The 21,402-nt window shown below is 53.7% G+C and overlaps 1 protein-coding gene across 2 annotated transcripts in view; it reads right to left on the bottom strand.

The window, feature by feature from the left end:
- PDE2A (phosphodiesterase 2A) overlaps nucleotides 1-21,402 on the bottom strand; it is a 64,299-nt gene that overhangs the window by 29,616 nt on the left and 13,281 nt on the right. For both annotated transcript variants that reach the window (XM_037068612.1, XM_037068613.1), the window contains one exon: nucleotides 1,489-1,578. In XM_037068612.1, the coding sequence (XP_036924507.1) occupies nucleotides 1,489-1,578 (90 nt within the window). The remainder of the gene's footprint in view (nucleotides 1-1,488; nucleotides 1,579-21,402) is intronic.

The raw sequence follows: 21,402 nt of genomic DNA, 5'->3' as shown, positions 1-21,402 counted from the left end.
GTTCTGGGAACCTAGTCACCTGGACCATAGCTATCTGCCCAGCCTCGACCTTTAGGGATGTAACTAATCCAGTGCAGGGCATCTCGGCTGGCACAACCAGGCATCCTGCCTGTGAAGGCCTGGCCAGTTGCCTCCTTCTTCCTGCCCCAGGACAGCCTCCGTGGCCACAGAGGGGCCTGGGCAGCCTGCAGACACTGACCTGTCACCTTCCCTACCCACTCCTTTCCAGATGTGTCTCCACCCCAGGCCAGATGTTGCCTTAGTCCCATCCTTCTCCGGGAGGATTTATTTTTGAGTGCCAACATGCCACCCACTTCCTGACAATTTCATGCTCCATAAAGCTCACTCATCAGCTCTCCTCCTGGGCTCTGAACTTCTAGGAGGTTTTGAGAAGGCAGAGCTGAGGAGAGGGAATGAGGATGCTCAGGTTCCAAGCCCCATGTATCTCTGCCATGCTGTGTGACCTTGGGGGAAGCACCCGCCCTCTCTGGGCCTCAGGTGGTTTATCCATTAGCGGATTCAGACACAGCTGGCCCCAGGGTAAGGGGTTCACCTTCTGAATTACCCTTATCTCTTGAAGCAGAGGTTGCCCTTGGCCGGTATCTAGAGTAGAGTCCCCGTTCCAGGATACGGGGGCTCGGTCTAGGCATCTCCCCCTCTAGGAAGTCTTCTGCGCCCCCTGGGCTGGGTCAGAACCCCCTCTCCAGATTGACAAGTCCTCTGCTTCCCTCTGTGGCACAAATGAGGCTCTGCTGCTTTGGGTCTTGAGGGCCGGGTTAGCCATCCTCCTGCCTGAAGGATGACCGGTAACCATTGGAGCCAGGTTGGGGGCAGCCTGGGACAGCTAATGAGGGGCAAAGTTCCCCCACCAAGACACTCTGGGCTCAGGACACCATGGTGACCAGGAGACCATGGGCCCAGGCAGCCACCCCCCACTTGCACCCGTCTTCAACCTCATCTATGGTGTTGGGATGGGTCACAGAGAAACTTAAAGGTTCCCAGAGGCCATCTCGTCCAGCCCGCTGTCTCCAGGCAGGACACTTTCTGTTGGCATAGAGCCATTCATCAAGGCTGAGCCCCACGCCAGCACCTCCCGGACCTCGCATCATGTGAGTTCCCTTCCACATCTGCTCTCAACTCCTCCTGCTATACGTATTCCAAAGCCCATACGTTGCCACTACATCCTAGCTGCTATCCTAGGTGGATCCCTTCTATTATCTGAGACATGATCTTATCAGTTAAGCTCCAAGGCCCCTTCTGTATCAGGCCTTCCTGGATTCCTATGTAAGTTCGGTCTTTGGGGTTTAGCTTCAGCCCTCCTCCTCCTCTAGGAAGCCCTCTGCAGACGCTCAGCCAAACCCTTCTCTTCCCCACAAGAATCCTCTTGGCAGGAGCTTTGTCTTCCTTCCTGCTTGACCCTGTGGGGGGCACAGCAAGGAGCTGTGCAAAACTTTGGGGGGCAGGGGAAGTGTGGAGCCAGGCACCTACCACTCTGGGAAGCACCGCCGAGAGGGCCTCCTTGACAGCCCGGTGCAATCCCGCAACGTCGATGACAGAGCCCAGGCTCAGCAATGCATCCTGGAAGAGAGGAAAGAGCGGTGAGGGCCTGCCTTTGCCAAGTGGGCCAGAGCAGCTGAGCAAACACTCCCAGCTTGAACCAGAGCCCAAGGCTCTCAGACACTAGAATCCCAGGATCTGAGGGTCTCAGAATCCAACAAGTCTCAAGGCTTTTGAATGTCCAAGTTCACTCATTTTACAGATGGGAAACTGGGGCTCAGGGAAGGGCCAGGGACCTAGCAAAGAACTCACAGTGAGACAAGAAGTCAAGTCTAGGCTCAACCTCAGTTTCTTGTCCCTTAGCCAAGGACAACTCTGGCACAGTAAGGAAAGCACAAGCTTCCACATTAAAATAAAGCAAAACAAGAAAACAAGCAGAAAAATCCGAATTTGAATTCTAGACCCACTTGACTTCAGGTCAAGTCACTGAACCTCTGTCTTCTATCTCTAAATTGGAGGCAGCTACGGCTATCTCCCTCTATAGGCTGAAGTGAAGATAAATGAAACAGCCCTAAGAGGTGCCTCCCAGATTACCCACACAGAGTAGGTGCTCAGCTAAACACCTGCTGAATGTGGGCCCCACTCACTTTCCCCCAGAGGGAGGTGGTCTTACCCAGTCTCATTTTTCAGCCTAGTGAGGGGCTGGGTTGGGAGTGGCAAGGGTCCAAGGCAGGCCTGAGCCCACAAGGTGGAAGAAACACAGTCGGGCTAGCCCCTATCTGGATGGGGGGTGGGGAGAAGTCAGCCTTGACTGCCTCACAGCATTCCCAACCCACAAACAGGCATTGTCCTTGGAGAGCCGGAACAGAAACAAAGACGGTCCCTGCTTCCTAGTCTATTCACTTGGCCAGATCCACGGCGATCAAAGGGAAGGGTAATAGAACAGGGGGTCCGGGGCCAAGGCAGGATCATGACTCACACTGTTCACTCAGCCAAGGCCTCTCCACTAACTCTTGGAAGTTGCTTTCTGATATCTTCCCTGTGGATGGCTGGGTCTGTGTTCAAAAGGCCAAGTGATTATATATGGAATGAAGGAGACATGGCTTCGCCCCCATTCATGTGAAAATAACATGAGGTTGAGGGTCTTAGTGGACCACAATCTCAACAGGAGCCCATAGTGTGGTGGCTGGTAATTAACTAAAATGCTGAAACTGCAGGCCATATTGACAAAGATCTGTTGACCTGAATAGAGAAGATGAGTTACCCGACTCCTATGGTCTGATTAGACCATCCCCAGTGCCCTGTGACCCAGGTAAGGACAGGCTTCCACATTAAAACAAAGTAAGGAGTAAGGAGGGGATTGGAAACCAAGTCCTTCATGTGACTGAGACTGAAGAGCCTGGGGTACCTAGCCCAAAGCCCAGCAGACCCGGGGTCTCAGTCTTCAACTCTAACCTGTCCGGCTCTCCAGGGCAGGGGAGCTGGACTCTGACCCCAGGGACAGCCTGACCCCAGGGAGACCCATAATGTTTCATAGGAGGCTGCCCTTGGCCCAGTGAGATGGAGAACATTCTTCCAGGCAAAGCGATGCCACATAGGCAGAGGCCACCAGGAGAGAGGGAGGGAATGAGCTCCCCCCAAATGGGTTAACTGCCCCCTTTTCAGAGAGGCTGCAGAGAGGAGTCCTGCATTGGACAGCCTGGGGTTCAGGCTGCAGCTCCAGATTCCACCCTGTCCTCTTCTTGGCTTCAGTTTCCTCCCGACCCTCCCATTCCTGTGCTCCCAGCAGTGGGAGCAGTGGGCTTTCTCCCCACATGCTCACTTGGTATTGCTTTCCGCAGCCCCCAGCCTCCCTCCGATCCCTCCCATTGCTCGAGGATAAAGACGCATTTTGATCACAGAGATCTGTCTCTGCCCTCAGACAACAGAAAATGCTGCTTCCAAACAATGCAACTCCCAACTTGGATCCACTGTCCTCAGGCACTCCTATCACAGGGCACATGCCCTCGCAGCACACACAACTGACTGCACAGCCACTGGCCTTCACGTTCACAGAAACATGCCAGCATGCCTTCAGACGCCCTCCCGAAACACACACAGAGGCTCACGCGGGCGCAGCTATTTCCTTACGGATTCACAGGGACAGGGCTTGGAAACACCTGCTCACATCAGGTATGTGTAGGCTATTGTTGCCATTAGAGGTCAGTTCTGCAGACTAGGAGGGGAGGCAGAGCTGATACCTCACGTAATCCTGCAATAGGGTCTGCCAGTCCAGACTCCTCAGCCTGGGGCTCCCAAGGGAGGGTGCTAGAAGGTGGTGCTGGTTTGGGTCTGCTCTGGGCTGGAGACGGGTGTGTGTGGGTGTGGGGTGGGCAGGCTAAGCGCTGAGGGGCCCTGTCCTGCAATCTGATATGAGTGTGCTATGGAAGCTGCAGGAAAGGGGCCACAGTGATGAAGTAAGCCCTATGTAGGGGGAGAAATTTTTCAAAGTCACGGGCTTGGGACAGTTATGTATCCCTATCTGACAGGTGAGGAAACTGAGGCTCAGCGAGAAGCAATGCCCCATCTGTGGTCAGCCAGCCAGTCAGGGAAGAGCCAAGTTCGGAAGCCAAGTCTTTGGATCTCCAGACCCTGTTTGGCTCCTGCTCTACACCTGACCCCCAGTTCCCTCCCCAGGTGGTTCAGAGAGAATAGTCTGTCCTTTGTTCTGATTGGTGGGCTCCTGGGCCTACCCTTTATTTGGATTGGGGGATGCCCCGACCTGTCCCTTACAGGAATTAGTGGGTGCTCGTCTGCCCTTTGTTCTGATTGGTCAGTTTTTTGTGACTCTTCAGGCTGAGGGCAGCGATGGGAGAATGGGGTAGGAAACTTGGGGAGAGTCAGGGCAGCAACAGGGAGGGGAAGTCACATCCAGCCAGAGTGGGCTGGAGGCAGACAGGCCGGTGAAGCCTGGGGCTCTCTGCCTGTCACCCTTCTGCCCAGGTCCCAGGAGTGAGGGGGCATTGGGCGCAGGAACTACAACCGGGAAGGGTCACTTCACCTCCACCCGCCGGGAGTTCTTCAAGGCTTGCTCAAATGCTGCAACCTCCTCCCAAAACCCATCTCAAAGCAACATCACCTCCAGTGCATCAACTGGAGGAGGAAATAACTCAAATTGCAAAGCCTAGGAGACGGGGGCAGAGTGGCTGCCCCAGAGAAGGGAGGAGGGAATCGGTGGAGAGCAGCTGAGTATGGGAAGTGGGGAAATTTCCCTGCGGGACGCACAGGTGGGGAACTAACTAACTCAAGTCAAGGGCCAGAGCCCCAGCACCCTTAAAAAGAAGGAAGGGAAAGTTCAGACGGAGCCAAACCTTCTCTCATGTACATCTACACGTGTCACACATATACATATCACTATGGGCACACCACTGCCCAAACATACGCACACACCCTCATGCAAGCATACACACGCGAGAATAAAAACACAACCATATATAAAATGCACACACAAATTAGCACTTAGCAAGCGTGCACACACATACAACCCAGGCTCAGGATGGGGCGAAGGAGGTCACATTTCCTGCCTGAGAAGCTTTTTTGAACAAACATCAGTATAAATGTCAGCAAAACCAAGCAATTTTCCAGACCACAGGGGAGAATTGCTGGTGTGTGGAAACAAGCAGCGATTTCCAGTCCGGTGTCAGACGGACTACAGAAGCTCTGTGGGGCCTTAGCAGGCTTCTTTCCTCTTCTGAGCCTCAGTTTCCTTGGTAAAAATGAGCCCATCCAGCTCTGCAATGTATAGTTTCACAGTTTTTTGTTTTGCTGTAACGTGGATGGATGGTGGATGGGTGGAGCCTTCCTGCTCTCCCCAGCGCCCTGCCTGCAGCTCTGTGGTTGGAGGCAGTGCCACCCCCACTCACAGTCTTGCACCCCAGGTACTAGGAAAGGGAGCCTCTTCTGTTCCGGAGGAGGCAGGTTCCTCGGGAGCCAGCGTGGGGTCTGGATCAGCGTTTCTGCACTCGTTCGGGCAGGGGAGAGGGTCTGGACTAAATCACTTCTAATTCCTTAACGCCTAAGATTATATGAAGCCAAAGACCTTGGCTTTGTGCTTTCTGGTACCCCCAGCACAGGGACTAAATGCCCTTCTTATGGGTCAGTGTCACTGTCACAATCCATTCTCCTGTTTCATCTCCATGCGTTTCTTGGTCTTTTCCACCTCCATAAACTACCTATTGGTCTCCCTGCTGCCTAGAACCACCCCTCCATCTCTGGAAGAAAGCCTCACAGTGCCCCACATGGTTGCCTAAAAGAAAATCAAACATCAAAGTCACATCAAACCCAGTAGTCAAGTACCTCCCAAGACTCAAGTTATTTTATTGGAACAGGTGATACATACTGATTTTTCCAACTCTGCTTATGCTAGGTCCCCTGTGTAGCCTGGGTGGGGGGCCCCCTCTCTTGGCTTGGGTGTCCTCTTCTCTAAAGGAAGGGGGTTCATCAAGATCCTCCAGGACCTTGGAGACCCTTTTCCTCTCTAATCCCCCTTCCTTCTCTCTGGGGCTGTGCATGTCTCTCTCTCAGGCTACGTCCATTCCTTTCACAGGCTGTCCCCCTGTCTCACCTCCCAGAGTCTCAATTCATTTTCCCACCTCCAAATCCTCTCTCCTCTGGTGCCTTCTCCTGCACACTTCTGTCTCCACCCACTGCCGTCCTGCCCACTCCATCCCCAGACCTTCAGGGAGTCACCTTGAGAACCTGGGGAGAAAGAGCCTGACCCAAGATGGACACCCACAGGACGGGGGAGCCCCATAAAGGCAGCCTAGTTGGGAGGAATCAGGAGTGCCAAGGCAGATGCCGTCTGTGCTCTTCTGCTTCCTGCCTCCTGGTTTTGTGGGTAATATGCACAGTCCCTTATCTTCCCAGAGAACAGAGCCTCCAAAGGCAAAGGAGCAAGTCTGTCCCTGTGCCCAGCATGTGCCTGGCTCTAGCAACCCAGACGCTTCACCAGGATGACTGGCAGAGCTCCCCAGAGGAGGCCTCCTGGGGGCCAGGCCAGAGCAGCCCTCTCTGGCTGGGCCTCAGACGCCAGCCTGAGCCCGAGCACGCCAAGCTTATTCTGTGACTCTCACAGCTTCTCAGCATGCCTAGCCCTGTAGACTTGGAGACTCTATAAGGAAGTGGGAGAGGCAGCCCCACCCCTCCTGCCACCCACATTTGCCACCTGCCCAAGGAGCTTGCTAACAGACATGGTGCCTTAAATACTCAGAGAAGACCTGCCCAGGAATACCGGTATCTTACGCTCCAGATCTCCCCTCGACCAGGATGAGCTGGACCAGAGGCAGGAGAATATAGAGGAGCGAGGCTTGGTGCCGCTTGGAGACAGGGTCTGAAGGAACCAGAAGGAAAGAGACACAGGGCACAGCTGGACAGGCTCAAATGGCAGTGCCCTGCTTGCCCGGCTTTGGGAAAGGGAAGACACATTTCTCAAGTGCCCACTGTGTGTGAGAAGTGCCCACTAGGGGCTCTCGGACCTGAATGTGAATCCCCTGGGGGGCTTGGTAACACGCAGATTGCTGGGCCCCACCCCCGGAGTTTCTGGTACAGTGGGTCTGGGATAAGGCCAAGAATTTCTATTTCCAAAACACTCTTAGGTGACGCAGTAGCTGCCGGCCCACAGTGTGAGACCCAGGGACAGGCGCTATCTCTAGTCCCCCTGCAAACCCTGGGTGGGGCCTGTTTGACCGCGCCATCTTACAGGCGAGGGATCAGAGAGGAGGGGCCTTGCTCAGGTGAGAATGCCCACCCTCGGGCAGCAGGTCCATGAAGGGCCTTCTCAGGGAAGGTCCCAAAGGAAGGTGCTGAACGGGGAGAGTGAGAGAAGATATGAGGCCATTGGATGGGACAGTGGGGCCCCGTTTGGGACCAGGACACATGGAAGGGGCCACTTGGAGCCCAGGAGGCCAACCCTAATGGAAGGGCCTGCCCTTCCCCCTCCTCCTTTCCAATCTTTCTCTTCCTCTCCTTCCTCCTTTATTTCCTCGCCCTTCCTCCCCTCCATCTCCCTCCCTTCCATCCTCCTCCCCTGCCCTTCGCAGACTCCGGCTTCAGTTGTTACTCCAACAGGGCCGCGTCTCCAGCCTCTGAGCCACACTGGAGACACGTGCACTGTAGAATACACCTGAGCCCGGTCCTGGTGCCCCCCGACCCTGGGGAGTGTCCCCCTCCCCGCAATGAGCTCATCCCTCCAGTGCTCACAACTAGTTCCCCCCAAGTCCCTCACCCTTTCTAAGCCAGTCTCAGCTCTACTTTAGCTCCTGCCTCCTCCAAGATGCCCTCCTGATTGTCCTAGGGCCCCTTGGATCTCTCGAGGACTACATTTGGGGGTGGATGAGGGGTGAGAAGGGGAAAGGAGTTGGGGAGGCAAGGAATTGTGTGAACACTCAGATCTCTGAAGGCCTGATTCACTGGGATCCCTCAGTGAATCCCTCGTCCCTAGCACGAGGGTGAGGTCATGAAAGGAAGGGTTGGGGAATAGCCAGAGTGGGCAGAAAGAGGGAGGCAAGAGCTGGATGTGGGGAGGGGAAATGGCCTCGATGGGCAGACCTCAGATCAAGAGTCCAGGATGGGTTCAGGGCTCCTCCCACACCTTCAGCTGCCTCTCCACGTGGCAGAGTCTATAGTCCCCCCATCCCCAACGCCCACATTCTCCTCCATGCCCTGCCCCCTCCCAAGGCATATCATGAGCACCCCCCTCACCACTGCTGTCCCCATCATCTTGGTCACCTGATGTCCCCACTCTCTTAGACTCTTGGTCAGAGGTACATGTGGGCAGTGTTAGGCAGAGCAGGTAGCCACAAAGAGGCGGGTGTAAGCTTGCTGTGAGTCAGTCGTACCACAAAGGAGAAGCTTAAGCAGTGGAGAGGGGTGAACTCCCTGTCTCCAAGAGTGTGCAAGAAAGGAGGCAGGGTGGGCAGGCTTCCAGGTAGTCTGTGCCCTGAGGAAAGGTCTTGGTGAGCTTGGCTCTCCTTGACTCTGTCCCTAGCTCTGTTTCTGTCTCTCAGTCTCCCTGGCTCTGCACGTCTGTCCCCCTGGCTGTCTCTTCTTCCATGGTACCTGTCTCCCACTCCCTCACTGCTTGGTCCCATTACTGTACTTGGCTCTATCTTCAGGGCCTGGCCCAACTCACCTGTTCCCCAAATCCCGGGGTGGGGGACAGTATGAGAAAGAAACTGCCACAGACAAGAACCAATTCAAAGGCAGAAGAACAGACAAGAGTGAAGAGAGAACCTTAGGGACAGGGGCTGGGAGTGTCATATGGCCAGGGTCACAGAGCCTCTCCAGCCCAGAGGGGAAGACACTGAAGACAAAACCAGAACTGGAAGGAGTGGGGTCCACTCATTCCCTCTGCACTGGCTCCTGGCCCCGCCCCTTTCCCTGCCCCTGCAGGAATGTGTGAGCCCCTTATTGTCCCTAAAAATAGCCCTCTGTGTTGGGGGTTGGAGTGAGGAATCCTCTTGGCAGGGTTCATGCCAGGCATGTCCCAGCCCCTGGGCTCCCATCCACTCTGTCCCCCAGGGCAGAAGCCTCTGCGAGTTGCCCCACACCCTCACCCACAGCCAAACGTAAGTCTGTAACTTCCCTCCCTCGCATAAGACTGCCCTGGCTCCTGGGCCCCAGGATAGGCTCTCAAGGCCCAGGCCTTGCTGGGAGCTGTTTGTCAAAATCTAAACTCCTTGACATTGGGTCTGCTCTTCCTGGTGACGCCCAGGATCCAGGCTCCCCTGCTCCAGCCTCTTCCCAACTTCCCAAGCTTACTCCCCCCACCCCCACCTCTCCATCCCTCCCACCTCCAGGCCTCGGCCCCTCCATTTCCATCTCCTGCACTGCGATGTCCTCTCTTCTCCCTTCCTGTCCTTCCAGGCCCAGCCCCAGTCCTGCTCCAGCACCCTGTCCCCACTGCGCTATTCTGCTCCCCTGGTCCTGTCCTCCAGTGTTCGCCTCCCCTGCACTCTTCCCAGGCAGATCACGGAGGGTCCGAACCACAGGAGTCCTGACCAGAGGTTGGCACTGAGGCACAGTCCTTCTCCAGGGAGGGGGGCACTGATGGAAAGACGCTGCAGGCTCAGTGGCCCTGCACCCTGCCCTGAAACCTGGACCCTGTTGGCCCCTCCATCTCCCCTCCCCAGCTTTGGTTTTTTCCCTCTGCACCCGAGGCCTAGAATGCCTCTCAGTTTTAGTCTCCAGGGGAGAGCCCATGAGGTCTCACCTCCTCCTTTCCTCCATTTTCTAGATGGAGGAACTGGGACACAGGGAGGGGAGAGGATGGGCCATTGAGCCCACCAGAAGCGGGCCCTGGGCCTCAGCTTTGCCGGATCCTTATGCAGGGTCCCCGTCCGCAGAGCTCCAAGCCAGGGGCAGGCTCCTCGAACAACCTGCCACCCCACCCACTCTGCCCGGGGCAAGCAGCTTGGCATCCAAAGTCATTTGCCTTTAGAGGGCCCAGGAAGCCAGGGAACAAACATCCGGAGTCTGCGGAACTTCTCCCTCCTCTCTGCTTACATCCCAAGGATCCAGGAGCCACCAGGCACACATCCTCACACACACAGCCCAGGGCTGGGCAAACGTGAGGCCCGGGAGAGCGCATGGATCGCTGTGCCTGTGCATCCACGGAGCTCCTTTGGAAGCCCTGCAGGGGGCCTAAAAAGACGATGATGCCCACCCCACCCCCAACTCCATGTAAATTTTATCTTGGAAATAAAAATCAACATGGCTTTCATGTGACTTCTTTTGACTACAAAATTCTGGGCGCACTCATCAAAACTGACCTTTTCTCTCACTTCATGGGAGCTCCTACTTTGCTGTTGACTTAAGCACGTGTGGCCTGACCATCAGTCATCCGTAAATCCTGACCCTAGGTGTCATCATGTGACCACAGCAGATGCTGTCCCTTGACTCACTAGGAGGACGTCTGCATGACAGCACAAGGGTCTGTGACACTGTAGGAGCATGTGTGTAAGAGTTAAATGTGTGAATGCCCCTGTGTCCACACTGGCGCCTGAGCCACCAGCACGTACAGGGACCGTTGCGGCCTGGGTCGGAGTCTGTGTGAGCCTGGGTGTGGGCAGGGAGTGTGCGGCTGTCTGAGGGACTGTGAGTGCACCCCCAGCTGGCTTTGACTCCAAGTGAGTGAATGAGTGCGTGGCTCAGAGTGCCGCCCTCTGTGCACGTGGGGTTCTGATTCTCCTCCTCCGTGCATCTCCATCCCCTCTACCAGACCTAGGCTCACACCTTTACCCTGCCATGTGTCACCTGTGTGGCACTGGACAAGTCTTTTGCCTTCCTGGTGCCTTCTCCCAGCACTGCTGAGAAGACTGAACTGGAACCACACAAGTCCTGTCTAAGCTGGCTCCCAGGAGGGGACTAGGCCCCTCTGTGCAAGTTAGAAAGAGGTGACCCCAACCATTTGGGCAAATGCAGCCCTGAGGGAAATGGGCTGGGTGTCAGTGCCGCCCCCTCTGTGGGAGCCCCTGTGCAAGGTATGACCTGGGAGGTCAGAAGCAGCGGCTCTGCGGGTGACCAGGAAACAGCAGCTCCCTTTCTTCCTGTCCCCACTCCGGGTGTGCAGCCTGGGACTAAAGGATCTCTGACACTGGGACCGGGCTGGACATGTTCCAGATGAGGCTCTGAGGACATCACCCCCTCTGAACTTCCTCTGAGGTTTGTCCCCTCCACCCCTCAGCCCCTCCCTCCCCAAAGCCCCAGAGAAGGCCCTCCCAAAGTCTGAGGGAGACAGAAAAGACCTGGATGCAAAGACCAGCTAGCTGGCCGGAGGCTCAGTGACCCCTGCTCCCCCAGTTCAACTTCCATGGTCAGGGAGATGGTGACATAGAAAGGACGAGGGACCCTCCCAGGGGCACAAGTGAGCCTGGCCAGTCCACAATTCTCTCTCTGCAGCTGGCGTTGGGCTATTCAAGCTTTGGACTCTGCTGGCTCCAAAATGGAGCCCAAAGGAATGGGTAGGGGTCCTGAGAGACAGGCACTTCCAGACCTGTGTCCTCAGCTGTTGGTATCCATCTCCACTCTCCCCGCCTGGGCCAGATCCCCTACTGGTGTGATTAACCAAATTATAAGGGTTTTTTTCTTAAGCAAATTGCATCGGTATAATTGAATGAGGCTGCAGGGGCCTGGGCTGGAGGCTGGCAACGGGTGAAGATGGCAGGAGCCTGGGAGGGGAGGGTGTGGGAGCAAGTGGGGGTGCACTGACAACCATATGCTGGAGACAAAGGGGTGCAGACATAGGAGAACATGATATCACTCATTCAGCACACCCTCTCTGCACACCCCTGGCATCCCTGTCACTCCAGACGCCTGGGCCAAAGGATGTGAGGAATGTGCTCCCCAAGAGACCAGTGAGCATTTGCTTAGCACCAGATATTGTTCATTTAAAAGCACTATTTCATGTAATCCTCCCAACAGTCCCATTCACTACTTGAGGGAATTCAGGCTCAAAGATAAAATGATTTGCTAAATGAGAGAGCCAGATAGGGCTGTCTGATACCACAGCCCTTGCTCTTACCTGGTACCCACAGCATCCCATGGGCGTGCACCCTCCCTGCCTCCAGGAAGCCTTCCTGGGGAGTTCAGAGGAAGGAGGCCCCACTCCAGCTAGGACACCATTTCTGGCCCTATCAGGCATTTCTCCTCGTCCACTCCATGCTGGTCAGTAGCTGAGGCTGGGGCTAATCCAGCATGGATTACACACACACCCTCAGCACACCCACTATCCTTGTCACTCCCATACAATGTCCCATTCGTCACCCCAGGACAACACACAGGGACGTGATTGCTGTCACCTTCATATGGCATGTCCCACATACTCAGTGATACAGTCATTTCACAGTGTCCACAGGGTCATACATCACTGGTGTCACAGGGCCACACACAATGGGACTGCCACTCTCACCCTCCCTGAGGGTGCCCTGTCCTCAGTGCCACACACCCTGTTCCCCATGTCCACAGTGTCACCTCACACAACATCATCCACACGGTTCCACTCCGGCTCTGTGTGGCCCTGTCCCACTTCAACATCACTCAGGACCCCTGACCTTAATAAAATCCACCTTTGGTGAAATGATTTAATGTCTGAGACTTACTTTAAAATACTTCAGCAGCCCTGCCTGGTGTAGCTCAGTGGACTGAGCACAGGCCTGTGAACCAAAGGGTCACCAGTTTGACTCCCAGTCAGGGCACGTGCCTGGGTTGGGGGCCAGGTCCCCGTAGGGGGCACATGAGAAGCAACCACACATTGATGTTTCTCTCCTTCTCTTCCTCCCGTCCCCTCTCTCTAAAAATAAATAAATAAAATATTTGAAAAAATAAAATAAAACACTTCAGCAAAGCAACCTACAAAATGAAAGAAAATGTTTGGAAATCATATATGTAATAAGGGATTAATATTCAAAATATATTTTTTCAAGTCCTACAACTCAATCATAAAACAAACAAACTGATTTAAAAATGGGCAAAGGACTTGAACAGACATTTCTTCAAAGAAGACAGACAAATGGAGAAAATAGCAAGTGAAAAAGATGCTTAACATCACTAATCATTAGGGAAGTGCAAATCAAAACCAAAATGTGATACCGCCTCACACCCATTGGGGTGACTATTACCAAAAATAAAAAACAGACTTCCAGCCAATAAGGAAGTGTAGGTTGACACACTTTGCCTCCCTACACAACCAAAAGAAGAGCAACAAATTTAAAAACAAAAAATAACCAGAACTGTCAGAAAAATCTAACTTTATGGAAGTCCGACAACCAAAAAGTTAAAGAAGAAACATTAATTCAGACTGGTAGGAGGGGCAGAGATGGGCAGCCAGGGTAGAGAGGATTCAAGACAAGGTGGTGGCTGGAGGACCAGATGGTCCCACATTTGTGTGCAGATAAACTGGGAGGAACAACTGGGGAGCAAGACAGACTGTGCAACCCAGGATTCCAGCAGGGGAAAAGAAAGCCTCAGAATCTCTGGCTAGAAAATCCTGTGGGGGTTCCAGTGGCAAGAGAAACTCCCAGCCTCACAGGAGAGTTTGTTGGAGAGACCCACAGGGTCCTAGAATATACAAACCCACCAACTCAGGAATCAACACCAGAAGGGCCCAATTTGCTTGTGGGTTGTGGGGGAAGTGACTCAAAGCCAGCTGAGAGCTGAGCAAGCCGCACTGTTCCCTCTCCGACCCCTCCACCACATACAGCACCACAGTGCGGCAATGTGGGTTGCCCCACCCTAGTGAAAACCATAAGGCTCCACCCCTTACAATGTAACAGGTACACTGAAACAAAGGACTATGGTCCAAATGAAAGAACAGATCAAAACTCCCAAAATAGAACTAAGTGATGAAAAAAGCCAACCTATCAGATGAAGAATTCAAAACACTGGTAATCAGGATGCACACAGAAATGGGTGATTATAGTCGCAAAATAGAGGAAAAAGTGAAGGCTATGCAAAGTGAAATAAAGAAACGTATATAGGGAACCAACAGTGATGGAAAGGAAACCAAGACTCAAATCAATGATTTGGAACAAAAGGAAGAAATAAACATTCAACTGCAACAGAATGAAGAAATAAGAATTCAAAAAAAAAAAATGAGGAGAGGTTTAGGAACCTCTGGGATAGCTTTAAACATTCCAACATCTGAATCATAGGGGTGCCAGAAGGAGAAGAGGAAGAACAACAAATTGAAAACTTATTTGAAAAAATAATGAAGGAGAACTTCTCCAATCTGGCAAAGGAAATAAATAGACTTCCAGGAAGTCCAAAAAGCTCAGACCCAAGGAAGCACACACCAAGGCACATCATAATCACATTAGCCAAGACTAAAGATAAGCATAGAATCTTAAAAGCAGCAGGAGAAAAGGAGAGAATTACCTACAAAGGAGTTCCCATTAGGTTATCAGCTGATTACTCAAAAGAAACCTTGCAGGCAAGAAGGGGCTGGAAAGAAGTATTCCAAGTCTTGAAAGGCAAGCACCTACATCCAAGATTGCTCTATCCAGCAAAGCTATATCATTTAGAATGGAAGGGCAGATAAAGTGCTTCCCAGATAAGGTCAAGTTAAAGGAGTTCATCACCACCAAGCCCTTATTATATGAAATGTTAAAGGAACTTATCTCAGAAAAAGAAGATAAAAACTATGAACAGTAAAATGACAACAAACTCACAACTATTAACAACTGAACCTAAAAAAAAAAACCCACAGCAAAGGAGCTAAGCAAACAACTAGAACAAGAAGAGAATCACAGAAATGGAGACCACATGGAGGGTTATCAGCGGGGAGGAGGAGGGGGAGGATGAAGAGGAGAATGAGGGAAAAGGTAAAGGGAATAAGAAGCATAAATGGTCAGTACAAAATAGACAGGGGGAGCTCTGGCTGGTGTAGCTCAGTGGACTGAGCGCGGGCCTTCGAACCAAAGGATCGAGGTTCAATTCCCGGTCAGGGTACATGCCTGGGTTGCAGGCCAGTTCCCAGCAGGGGATGCACGAGAGGCAACCATACATTGATATTTCTCTCCTTCCTTTCCATTCTAAAAGAGGAATAAAATCTTTTTAAAAAAAATAGACAGAGGGAGGTTAAGAACAGTATAGGAAATGTAGAAGCCAAAGAACTTATATGTACCACCCATGAACATGAACTAAGGTGGGGAAATGCTGGAGGGAGGATGGACGCTGGGCAGAGGGGGATAAAAGGGAGGGAAAAATGGGACAACTGTAACAGCATAATCAATCAAATACACTTCAAAAAATTTAAAAAACAAAAAAGAAACAGAAAATAGCAAGTGCTGTTGAGGATGTGGGGAAATTGGAGCCCTTTCAGTACACTATGGATGGGAATATAAAATGGTAAAGCTGCTATGGGAAACACGATGATGTTTCTCAAAAAATTTAAATAAAATTACCATATGATACAGCACTTCCACTTCTGGGTGTGTCGCCTAAAGAACTGAAAGCATGATGGCGAAGAGATTTGAAGAGACATTTGCCCAGCCATGTTCACAGCGGCATCGTATACGACGGCCAAAGGTGGGGGCGCAGGAAGGGTTCAGCAGTGGATGAACAGATGAACGCGTAGTGTACACATACGATAAAACATCATTAAGCCTCAAAAGGAAGGACATTCTGGCACAAATGATAACCTGGATGAACCTAGAGGACATTATGGAAAGTGAAATAAGCCAGTCACAATAGGACCAACACTGTATAATTCTACTTACACGAGGAGCCCAGAGTAGTCTAAGTCATAGAGACGGAAAGGGGAGTGTTGGTTGCCAGGATCTGGGTGGAGGGGAGCTCTTCGATGGGTGTGGGTTTTGTTTCGCAAAGTGAAAGTGCTCTGGAGATCGGCTGCACACCAGCGTGCACTTACTTAACACTACTGAACCGTGCGCTTAAAAATGGTGAAGATAGTAAATTTTATGTTATGGATATTTTACCACAATTAAACAAATGTGTTTCAAGTTAATTGAAACAAGTCTACTTTTAGTATCAGAAAATAAAACTCTCATGGAGAAAGAGAAGTAGAGAAACATCAAGGTGCGAGGGAAACATTGATTGGTTGCCTCTCGCACACACCTGACTAGGGACCGAACCCACAGCCCAGGCACGTGCCCTGACCAGGAACCAAACTGGTGGCCTTTCAGTTTGCAGGGCGATGTCCAATCAACTGAGCTATACCCGTCAGAGCTTAAAAATTTTTAATGAAATGCTTTAGGAAAGAAAAATGAAAAAAAAGGAGGAAAGAAAGATCAGTGAACTAAATATATCCATATCTTGGTAACTTAGATTTGGGTGATGGATATATGGCAAGTTTATTATATTCTCCTTTCTATTACTGTCTTTAAGTACTCTGTAATAAAAAACTGTACTCTCCTTTGCACTCACACCCCTTTCAGGGCCCATGCCCCTTCACTGCACCCCATCAGACAGCACTCCAAAGGCCTGACTATGCTGTCTTCGCCTCCCTCTCATCATCTGCCCAGGCCAGCTGGCTACTGGCCCCACCTTTCTTTTTAATCCTCACCCACGGATATGTTTATTGATTCTAGAGAGAGAGGAAGGGAGAGACATTGATGTGAGAGAGAAACATTGACAGGTTGCCTCCTGCATGTACCCCAACAGGGGACTGAACCCACAACCCTTTGGTGCATGGGATGATGCTTCAACCAACCAAGCCACCCGGCCAGGACTCCCACACGGTTCTTGTCCGACAGACCTGTGCACGGGGCCCAGGCCAGCACAGCTGCCCCATCACCCTTACCTCACTGCACAGCAGCACCCCCTACCACACTCCTGGGCTCCTCCACCTCCCTGGCGGCTCCTCCTCTGTGTCTTTGCTGCTCCTTCACACACCCCAGGCCTAGATGACGGAGTGGGCGGGACTCTGGGATTGGGCTCAGACCTTACCTCTCCAGCCAGATCCACTGCTTCATAAACCAGCTATGCCTGCCAGCTCCCAAATGTATGCCCAGCCTGGCCTCTGCCGCTCACTGGACCTCTTCGCCTGGGTGTTTGACTCATGTCCAAACAGGTTTCATCTCTGCCTCCTTGCTCCCTCCCATCCTGGTAACCCTGACCTTCTCCCAGTCTCCACCCATTTCGGTATCATCTCCACCCTCCATCGCTTGCTTCTTCAAGTGAGAAACCTGGCAGGCATCCTCCATTCTCCCTCTGGCTCGTCCTCTCACTTAGCAAGTCCTGTCATTTCTACCTTCCAGGTATCTCCAAAGTCGATCAATTTTTCTCCAAGTCTCCTGCCACCCGCTCAGCCCAGGCACCGCTGCCTGGGCTGCAGTAGCCTCCGGCGTGTCCGCCCGCCGCCTCCCAGCCCTTCCAAGTCGCCCTTCACGGGTGCTCTGCAGCCACAGCAGTCCTTCAAAACCACAAATTGAAGGGTGTCGCTTCCCGCACTGAACCCATCGGGGTCTTCCCATGACAGTGTCGTCATACACAGTGCCAGGTGCTCACACTTCACATTGTCACAACCATCACACACAGCATCACACACTGGTTTTCACACACCTTTGACGTCACTCCATGTGGCACTCCCGGCTGCACACTCGGCCTCACTACGTGCTCGGGGCACACACTCAGCTTCACAATTCTGTGTCAGACACTTGAATCACAAACCCGGCCCCACACCTGTCACCGCAGTGTCCTTCGTCCATGTTTATGGATTTGATCCTCCTGATGCCACACCCTCAGTGTCACACACTTGGCATCACTCGGCATCGCAAAACCAAAGTCACTCAGTGTCGCATGTTATACACTTGGTGGCACACCCACTGTCTCACAGCCTTTGACCAGTGGTGTTACACACTTGGTGTCACTCACCGTCACACCCAGTGTCACACTCAATGACTCACCCCTCTCCCCTCGGCGTCCCATGATTGAGGCCACACGTCACAAGCTCAGCGTCGCACACTCAGAAGAACACTGTCTACCCCACAATCAGTGCCTCAGTGTCACCTTGATGTCATATCATTCTGGGTGCCACAGGCTCCCTTCTCCCCCACCACGCAAGGCAGTCGCCAGAACTGCTGCCCCTTGTCAAGGCTGCTTCCTGTTGTTGTGCTCCATGTCCTCAGCCGCTGCCTGTTCCCAAGGATTTCCTGTTGTCAGGGCTCCCGCCAGGCCTGGCCCAGCCTGGGACACACAGCCCAAAGCCCCAGAGCGGGCCAGCGGAACCCTGGGCCCCTCTGCCCCTCATTCTGGCTGGACCCACGGGATTTTCCCCCTGTTCAGTCAACCTCGCCCAGTCTCAGCTTGTGCTTCCGTGTTCCCAGCTTGTCCTGGCTCCACCGAAAGGGCCTCTGCGCCCTGCCCCTCTCTCAGGGTGCCCGGGCTTGTGCTTCCCGGGAGGGGCACCATGGGCAGCCTGGAAGAAGCAACTACACTGTCTGAATAGCTTGGGACAAGAGCTCAGCTGGTCTAAGGGCTCAGTCTGAAGCTTCTAGGAGCCAGAGGAGGGGGACAGACAGACAGTGGACAGGGAAGGACAAAGGGTTAGGGGGTTAGAGAGTTAGGGAAGGCCTCCCAGAGGAAGGCAGCTGAGAGCTGGAAATTAGAGGAAGAAGAAATGGCAACCCAGGTAGGGGCACCAGAATGGAGCAAAGGCTTGGAGGCAGGAACCAAAGAGAGCAGGGCTGACAAGGATGACAGTAGGAAGTGAGAAAGGAGAAGTTTAGGTTGTGGGATTTGGAAAGAAACCAGTTTCTCTCCTCTCCTCCAAACCGGCATTCAGATTCTGGCTCCAAGCAGAAGCCTCAGGGCACACCCTTCCTGCCCTGCCTTTGGGCCCCTCAGATTGCCCCCAACAGCTGCCAAGCCCCCTCACCTCCTGCCCCAGGCCATCCCGCAGGAAGGACACGCAGAGGCCAGCACACGCTCCCCACACGGCCTGAGATAAATATTTCCCCAGAAACGGAACTTGTTCTCCCTGTGTTTACAGCCAAGGGCCAGGCGGGGAGTGGGGGAGGGGCTGGCCAGAGGAACCTCGTCCTGGACCGAAAGCACCTAGCCCAGCACTGCCTCAGGCTGGCTGTGTGCCTCTGAGTCAGTCCCTAGCTCCCGCTGAGGCTCCGTTCCACACCCGCAACAAGCCTGACCTCCCTGGGCCTTGGCCTGCCCACAAGCCTCACCCAGTGTCCGCTTGTGGCTTCTCTGGGTGTTAAATCTCTGGTGTTGACGTCTGCTGCTCAGACGAGGGTTCTCTGATGACAGGACCTGTGTCTACCCATCTCTGCCCTGTCCTCAGTTAGTCAGGGGTATGAACAGATGGATGGACAGCCAGACAGAGAGGTGGGCTGGAGTGGCAGCTGAGACCGCCTCCCCGGCCCCCAGTCCCTGCTCACCCCAGGCCTGTGCAGCCCAACAGGTGCGCACAGACAGATGGCGGGGCCTGGGGGCCCCTATGGATGCCAGATGCTATGCTGAGTTGTTGACAGCAGCTCCCTTGGGGCCATGGGGCATCACTGAAGCCACTTGCTCCTGATGTGCAGAATCCAGGAGGAGGCTGGCACATCTGCCAGTGAGAAGCACTCACTCAAGACTTCAATACAGACCTGAGAAGTCCCACGTACAGCAGCCCTTCCAGACCTCCCCGTGCCATGCTCCCTGCCTAGTCACCTGGGCTCCACCGACATGTCGGCCCTTCTCCCAGAGGGACAGATGCCCTAGCACAGGCTGCTCCTTTTGCCTGCAAAGCCTTTCTCTGCCCCCCACAGCAGTCCTACCTTACAACACCCCGGGGCTCCTGGCCCTCCCTAGCCCTCTCTCACCATGCCCGACTGCTCATTCACCATTGGGGACCTCAGCCTCAGCCCAGGCTCTGAGACCAAGTGGCCCTTAGCCCAGGACGCGGGGCGTAGAGTGTTTGGAGCTGGGTTCTCAACACTGAACCAGCCTCCCACAGCCCCTTCTAGGGCTGAGTCCTTCCACCAGGCCCCCTCCCTGCTGCCCCCAGTCCTGTGCTGGGCCTTGTGCCCTCAGGTGTCCTCTCAGAAGCTGACCACATGGACCTGTCTGACGGTGCCGTTGATCTCTCATCAGTCAGCGGTCTTGACTCTCCCCATCCTTCCAAGTTCCAAAGGTCCAGGAAGTCTCTAAGACTGCCACCAATCCAGCAACTGCCCCCTCTGGCAACTACTTGACACCCCTCACAGTCCTTCTTATTCAATCAAGAAACACTTATTGAGCATCTACTACATAGCAGGGTTGCGGCAGGCCCCACATGGACCCAGGAGAGACCAAGGAGACAGCCCTGGTTCCTACCACTCAGGTGTTTGTTTATAACTGCACGGGAAAGGACATTAACCACACAGGACAACAAGTTACCTGACCGTTAGCTCAGGGAATTTGGGGGGCTGTGAGTGCCCAGGAAAGAGAAGAGACTGACTTGACCTGAGGTGGAGAGAGCAATCTGAGAGGACTCACAGAGGAGGTGACATCCAAAGGGGAGTAGTTGAGGGGGAAAGTAGGAATGTTGCTCCAGAGAGAAGGGCCAGTTTGAGCAAATGCAGGGAGGCCCAGAAGAGCTAGTGTCCTGGGGAGGGAGCACTGCCACGTCTGCGGCTTAGGGATGAATGTGGTGGGGCCCAGCGGGCAGGCCTGGCGATGCCACACCAAGGGGTCTTTACTTATCCCATGGGCAGCCGTGGAGGAGCCCGTGTGGGCAGAGCATTTGGGTGCTCAGTGTGGACCCCTGTGCCCTTGTCTGTGTCTGCCCCTCCCCCAGCTAGGGCACCCAAGCCTCTGTCCAGGCCCTGAGAGCTGACACAGAGAGGGCATGGACCCAGTGTGCTGGGTTCACCTCAGCCCTGATGCCCAGAGGGAGCAATGACCCTGACCCCAAAGGCGGATTCCAGCTGGCGCAGGGGCCAGGGAGCCGTCCCAGCGGGTGTGCTGAACAGATGACTGCCAGGTGGGGTGGGGTGGGCGCTGGCAGCCCTGCTCCCTGGCTGTCACATCGCCAGGGCTAAGAGAATGCACGGTGCCCACAGAACCTTCACGAGCCCCAGCTCAGCCCTGCGGTGCGTCCTGTCTCGCGGGTCACAGCCTAGTCTCGGCTCCAAGGAGCTCACCCTTGAGGGGAGCAGGGAGGGTGCCAGCTGCTTCCAAGGACCTGCTGTGGTCCAGGAACTCCGTGTACACTGTCTTTGCGACTTTTCCCAGCAACAATTCTGTCTAATTCTGTCTAGCAAGTGATTATATCCAATAACGATGGAGCTTCTTATCCCTTTGACACATGAGGAAGCAGATGTTCAGACTGGTTAAGGTACTGGCCCAAAGACACACCTAGGATGTGGTGAAACTGAGACTTGAACTCGTGCCCATCTGACCCCATGGTCTGTCCGCTAGATGAGGCTGTCT

This window comes from Sturnira hondurensis, unplaced genomic scaffold (genome assembly GCF_014824575.4).
Source record: "Sturnira hondurensis isolate 20B ecotype Veracruz unplaced genomic scaffold, ASM1482457v3 Scaffold0017746, whole genome shotgun sequence".
NCBI classification, from domain to species: Eukaryota; Metazoa; Chordata; class Mammalia; order Chiroptera; family Phyllostomidae; genus Sturnira; species Sturnira hondurensis.
The sequence above is the reverse complement of the archived record's forward strand: the minus strand, read 5'-3'. Positions and strand labels throughout refer to the sequence as shown.